Consider the following 6,443-nt stretch of genomic DNA (forward strand, 5'->3'; position numbering starts at 1 on the left):
CGTTGCCTATGGCAAATTATTCCGACTTCTATCGCTAGGTGGTGCACACTTCTCTGGACTAGTAGATGACGGCTGATGACGGTGTCGTGTTTACTTTCACCGTTTCATCAGAATCTTCTTTCACTGAAAGTAGTTCAGTGTTCTGTAGATAATATAATATCCAACTTAGTATTCCGTAAAAATGGAAGATTTGAAGAAAAGAATTGCCCAGTTGGAAGAAGAACTGAGACTGGAGAAGTCTAAGAATGAATTATCTTCGGTTGCTCGTCCGAAAATCGGTCAAATGTCATCCGAAGTTGTCGACTCTAATCCCTACAGGTAGAAGTTTAATATTTGCAATTATTACCCCATTAACATTAAACATGTCTTGTTTTTAGTCGACTGATGGCTCTCAAGCGTATGGGGATTGTTGAAAACTATGAGAAAATCAGAGACTATACTGTTGCTGTGGTTGGTGTTGGTGGTGTTGGCAGTGTCACTGCTGAAATGTTGACACGCTGTGGAATTGGCAAGGTAAAGTTGTCAGTTTTTCAGATTTGTATTTGTTTTTAGATTTATAGTTACACTTCTTTTGTACAGCTGATTTTGTTTGATTATGACAAAGTTGAACTGGCAAACATGAATAGACTCTTCTTCCAACCTCATCAATCTGGCTTGTCCAAAGTAGAGGCTGCAGCAAATACTCTTTCCTTCATCAATCCTGATGTCCAGTTTGAAACCCACAATTACAATATTACAACCATGGATAATTTTCAACACTTCATGGGAAGAATTAAGTATGTTTGATTTGCTAAAGTACATCAACATTTAACCTAAAAATGTTGGTTTTGATTTTAGAGAAGGAAGTCTAACTGGAGGTCCTGTGGATCTAGTGCTTAGTTGTGTGGACAACTTTGAAGCTCGAATGGCTATCAATGCAGCATGCAATGAAATCAATCAAATATGGTTTGAATCGGGTGTTTCTGAAAATGCTGTCTCTGGCCACATCCAGTTTTTAATTCCCGGAAAAACCGCCTGTTTTGCTGTGATAATATTTAAACTGCATTCTATTATGAGTGATATAAAGATCTCATATTTTCATTTATTTTGCAGTGTGCTCCTCCTCTTGTTGTGGCATCTAACATTGACGAGAAAACTCTGAAAAAGGATGGAGTATGTGCGGCAAGTCTTCCCACTACGATGGCTATTGTTGCTGGATTTCTAGTTCAAAATACGTTAAAGTAAATCAATAGCCTATTTGCATAGTCCTCTATAAATGTTCTACATTAATCTCTTTATATTAGGTATTTGTTGAAGTTTGGCCAGGTTAGTTATTATTTGGGTTATAATGCAATGCAAGACTTTTTCCCGACTATGATGATGAAACCAAACGATGGTTGTGATGATTACTATTGCCGCCTGAGGCAAAAGGAACAACAAGAATTTTTAGCTTTAAATCCAGTGAAGGAAGTTGCGGCCGAAGAAGTTGCCGTTGTTGTACATGAAGAGAATGAATGGGGTAAAATGTTGTTATACTTAAGGAATAGCTGTTTCTATAATGCGCGCTTGATTATATCTAGGAATATCGTTGGTGGATGAATCGGTGCCGGTTGTCGGTGGGGACCGAACCGAAGTAGCTCCAGGAATTCATGCTGCATACGATCTGCCTGCCGGGGAAGATGTGGAATTGGGAGCAAGTGAATCTGTTGATGCTAACATCAGTCTTGAAGAACTCATGGCACAGATGAAATCCATGTAAAGTTAAATGTTTTTTGTTGAAAATCCATGGAAAATGTTGATTGAACGTGAAGATACAGAGTATCAGACATTCCTATATTCAACAGTGCTGTTATATTTTACATACATTTTACACATCAAGACATTTTTTGCAGTTTCTTGTTTAAAAATCCGGGTAATGATGCAACACCAGCCACAATAATTAAGTTACAAACCATCTGGAAATTCAGTAAATCATTGACTGAAATCAGTTCAGAAAGAACACTCCCTGCTTTCACACACATAAAGTTGTATGGCATCAGACCTAAGAAAGCAGTGGCAGCAAATGTTTTAATAGGGATTCCAAGAATGGGAGATGTGACATTTATAAACCAATTAGGGGAGACTGGCACTAGCCTCAGTGAAAGCAAAAAGTATGGAAGTCTCTCTTGATTGTTGTCAACCTGAATAGGAAATATCATCAATAAAAAATTCCATTGTGTCAGATTCAAATAAATTTCACCTGGGCCCTCAGGTGGCTCATTTTTTCAGGCCAGGTATTCAATATGAAATCACTTCCTGTTAATAAAGAAAGGAAATAGCACATTGAAGCACCAGTTGCAGTTAAAAGACTAGCAAGACAAGTTCCCTTCAGAGTCCCATAAAGTGCTCCAGCCAAAAGATTCTAAAAAAAAGGAAAATGTTGTTGATTTAAAGGTTACAACAAGAGTAATATTAATAGTATGCTTACCAAAAAAACTGAACCTGGTATTGCAAATGTTTGCTTGTACAAATAAGCACTACAGAACAGAATGTAAACATAGAGAGGATGAAACTTTTGAAATTCAAGCAATGTTCCTGTTAAAGACTTTAATTCTTCAAGGTTGCTTGGAAACTTGATCATGTCCTGGAAAAGGGTTTTCATACTGTAAAATATTTTAATTTCATTATGTTGAAAATTATCTAACCTTAAAGTTTTGAATGGCAACAGAATCAGGTACAAAAAAAGTTGTCATAAGAAGTAACCAACTAGTGGCTGCAAGCCAAATCACTGGTAAATATAACAAACTACCCATTACACTAATAAAAGTTACTAAATACTAACACAAAAATCTTGTTTTTTCCTTCAGTAGGCTACTGTCTTCAACGAGCTGTCCCGCACTGTCCCGAGGCCGAAGCTTTCGATCAATTACTTCCTTGTTCCTTCTGCTTGAATGAAAACAATGCGATGTCAGTGACATCTATGATAGTATGATCTAAGCGAGAACACTTCCGCATATTTTCAATAGTTTTTTTTTTTTTTTTTTTTTTTTTTTAACGGCGATAGATCCGGATCGGTCACGATAGGAATAAGGAAAGAAATTTAGAGCGGGCAAGATGGACTCCTACCTCCATCAGATGGAGGTAGGATAGTACTCGGGTGCAGTGCGATTTCTAAAACAAACACGAACAAAAACGAAATTAAGATGATGATGATGACTCTCATACTAATAACTTTGAATTGCTAGTATAGAGAAATTCTGAGCGAGATAGGATTTCGTTCCGTCTGTTGGTCACGAATTTTTTAGTAATTCAAATCTGATCTTTTGCTGTGCGTGTGAGTTTATTTCCTGAATTCCCTCCTCAAGTACCGACGACTACCTAATACTTACCCATTTTAAATGTTTTGACATCTAAATTTATGGTGGAGGGGTCACTTAGAAGAAAAAAGAACGCAGACATACGGATGAAGTTCATTTTACGCTTTGGCCATTTGAACCGCACTCGAATTTTTGCACAGATCTTTTTACAATCTTTTTACTCTGAGAGGACAGCGCCATGTTAGTTTCGTCTGCGATCTAGAATCCTAATGAGAAAATTTTGTTGGAAAAAGAGTTTTGTCTATAACGTCTTGAACAAATTTCACGAATGCAAGGAATACGTGCTGTTGTATATTGTTAGTGCATAGGATAATAGTGACGTTCATGCGTTTATGTCCTACACTCCTACTGTTGTTTTTCACTACGTGGCGTATTATTGCAGTTAAAATAGGCGGGGCTTTTTATGTTTTATGGTTGCTGTTTAATCATTTGATTTTGTTGTCTGCTATTTATTAGTACAAAAAGTAAAACATCACGAAAACCGTTAAGTGCCAAGATGTTTGCGAAATTAAAGAAAAAAGTTGAAGATCTTGAAGGATCTGATTTACATAAATTAGCAAATTCTATAAGTTTCTCAAATATCAGTGGAGCTCCTGAAAAATCTCCTTCGTCTAATTCAATTAAGTCTCACGATAACTTTGCTTCAACATCCCAGTCTCAAAAGGGATCAACTACGAGCTTATCCTCAATGGCAGGAACTTCGAAAAATGATGAAGCTGATGCCAATATGGCAGCAGAAAAGAAATGGAGGCAAAGATTAGTTGAAATAGAGAATGAGTGGAGAGTGAAGGTTATGGTGCAAGAACATGAGAAGGAGCAGGTTGCTAAAGATCGTGACATGCTTGGACAGCAGAAAAGAAAAATGGAAGAAGAAATTAAGGAACTAAAAAGTATGTAGATGGTCTGTCACATTTAAAAAAACTTTTACATTCATACTTTTTTTCATCTTCAGGTTATCAAGATAAATATCTGAAAGCAGAGGAAAACCTTAAATCGTTGCAGGAATCAAATAAACGAGAGTCAGCTTCCCTTCAGCTTTTGGTACATGGTCCTTCATACATATTATTAACAGTTAACGGTTTCAAGTTAACATTTTAATTTTAACATTTCAGTTGTCAAATGCAAGTGTTGAAGTTGAAGACATGAAAACCAAAGATGATTTACTTCAAAAAGAACTGAATAAAAAAGATGAAATGGTGAAAATGCTTCAGGTTCAACTACGACTCAATGAGGAAATGCACCACAACACCCAAAGCTCAGATTCAGAGGTAAACAGTCAAGAACCCAATATCGATCGAATAGAACGAGAAAATCTCCTTCAGAAACAAACAGAAACGGAAGAAAGGTTGAAGGCACTTGAAGAAACTTTGGTAAGATTGAATTGAGTTTTCCCTAGACTTTGCAAGTGCATTTGTCAATTTGAATTTCATGTCCAGGTTGCAAAAGATGGCGAGCTTCAGCGGTTACAAAGGCATTTCGATCAAGGGAAATCAACTCTTGAAACCATGACGCAAAATTGGCAGGATGAAAAAACGCATAATTTAAGTTTGAAAGATAAAATAGCTCAGCTCTCGGAAGAAAAAGATCATTTCGTTGTGCGGAATGCAGAACTATCTCAGCAAGTGTCACTGAGTCAACAGCAATTGCAGCGGACTGAGAAGGAATTGCGAGAGCTTCAGGATAAATTTAGCGACACGGAAAGGGAGAACCAACAAATTAAACTCCTTTTGTCAGACGCCGAAGCCCGGGACGAGAACTCTGAGAGAACGTGCAAATTGCGATCCCAAATTGTCGAATTGGAAGCCGCATTTTCAGAGAAGAACAAAACGATTAAATTACAGCAACAGCGATTGAGCGACATGAAAAAGACTCTGCAGAAAGAACTGAAGAATCAAAATAATGATCCCGACAGTCTTTCGGTGCCGACATCCGCGTCTTCCTCTACCGCTCCTAAAAGTCCCGTTCTACCCAAAGCCCCTCAACCTGCCAAGAATGAAATGGATGAAGTAAACTTTAAATATTTAAAGCACGTCATATTCAAATTTTTAACGAGTCGGGAATACGAGGTAACAATTGCTTTATCGTCTTTAATTAAATTGATTTTTTAATTAATTTTATTTATTGTGCGGCTGGGTGTAGGCTCAGCATTTAACGCGGGCCGTTTCAACGTTGCTCAAGTTGACGCCAGATGAAGAGAAACTGCTGAAAGAAACGCTGGAGTGGAAAATGTCTTGGTTTCGATCACGGCCGGACTTGGGAACCGGCCAAGGCGCTATGTACATTCCACCAACGCACTGAAGCAGAAGCACACCATCTCAGATTGCTTCTTGTTGTTTGATTTTCTTTTTCCTCCAACTATTTTAAGTTCGAGCCGCAGTTTAACAGCTGATTTGCTCCAAAGAATCTTAACATTGTACAGAATTCCTTTTCGACTTGATGTCGTTCGAACGCTCTACACGTTGCCTCCTTTGGGCCTGTCTGGATACTGCAGCTATAGTGAAATCATGTAATAATGGCTTTTTTTTTTATTTAAAAAAAAATAATAATAATATTCCATTTCAATGTTTAATCATAGCCACGTGTTGTTTTCCCATAAATCTCCTCTATGCCTTAATTAATGGAACCTTTCAAACTGAAGTAATCAGTCCTCGCTTTTGATATTATTAGTAGGGGCGACGTAATTAGCTTTGGAATCGATTGTCAGGAGGAAAATGTAAATCCCGACGGGTTCATAAATCTTCTCGGTTTCTGTTTGGGTGGACGGGAGCTGCAATGTTTGCGACTTTAGGCGTTGATTGGTGTGTACTTAGAGAGCGAGCGAGCGATCCAAGATGGGTAATGGACTAGAAATAAAAAAAGGGAAAAACTAATATCGAAAAAAAAGGTATCCCGGCAATAGAAGGGAAATGTCTCGCGGGAAATATTTGGAAGGAAGAAGATGATTATATTATATGATGCGCATATTTATCCATCAAGTAATACAGTCGCAATATTACGCAATACCGTCGGTGAAAAATTTGCGCCTTTAACCGAAATCATTCAGAAACGTCATAGTGTTTTGCGCACAATGCGTATCGCAAAATTTTAACTCGTGAGCTGTGATGACAT

At 37.7% G+C, this 6,443-nt stretch overlaps 3 protein-coding genes across 3 annotated transcripts; 2 read left to right on the forward strand and 1 right to left on the reverse strand.

Moving 5' to 3' along the window:
* The first annotated feature begins 23 nt into the window (after positions 1-23).
* On the forward strand, positions 24-1,859 carry LOC124192785 (ubiquitin-like modifier-activating enzyme 5). Its single transcript, XM_046586278.1, has 7 exons — positions 24-318; positions 378-513; positions 580-776; positions 838-1,024; positions 1,093-1,220; positions 1,284-1,498; positions 1,560-1,859. The coding sequence occupies exons 1-7, from the start codon at positions 182-184 to the stop codon at positions 1,736-1,738; spliced, it is 1,179 nt and encodes a 392-aa protein (XP_046442234.1). The 5' UTR covers positions 24-181; the 3' UTR covers positions 1,739-1,859.
* On the reverse strand, positions 1,792-3,485 carry LOC124192786 (transmembrane protein 41A-A-like). Its single transcript, XM_046586279.1, has 5 exons — positions 3,348-3,485; positions 2,664-3,129; positions 2,447-2,602; positions 2,219-2,380; positions 1,792-2,159 (listed from the first exon to the last, which is right to left on the reverse strand). The coding sequence occupies exons 2-5, from the start codon at positions 2,769-2,771 to the stop codon at positions 1,854-1,856; spliced, it is 732 nt and encodes a 243-aa protein (XP_046442235.1). The 5' UTR covers positions 2,772-3,129; positions 3,348-3,485; the 3' UTR covers positions 1,792-1,853.
* Positions 3,486-3,676: 191 nt separating this feature from the next.
* LOC124192782 (golgin subfamily A member 1-like) lies at positions 3,677-5,909 on the forward strand. The gene is made up of 5 exons (XM_046586274.1): positions 3,677-4,225; positions 4,288-4,376; positions 4,448-4,705; positions 4,772-5,401; positions 5,475-5,909. The coding sequence occupies exons 1-5, from the start codon at positions 3,832-3,834 to the stop codon at positions 5,631-5,633; spliced, it is 1,530 nt and encodes a 509-aa protein (XP_046442230.1). The 5' UTR covers positions 3,677-3,831; the 3' UTR covers positions 5,634-5,909.
* Positions 5,910-6,443: the final 534 nt, after the last annotated feature.

Source organism: Daphnia pulex, chromosome 4 (genome assembly GCF_021134715.1).
Source record: "Daphnia pulex isolate KAP4 chromosome 4, ASM2113471v1".
Classification (NCBI taxonomy): domain Eukaryota; kingdom Metazoa; phylum Arthropoda; class Branchiopoda; order Diplostraca; family Daphniidae; genus Daphnia; species Daphnia pulex.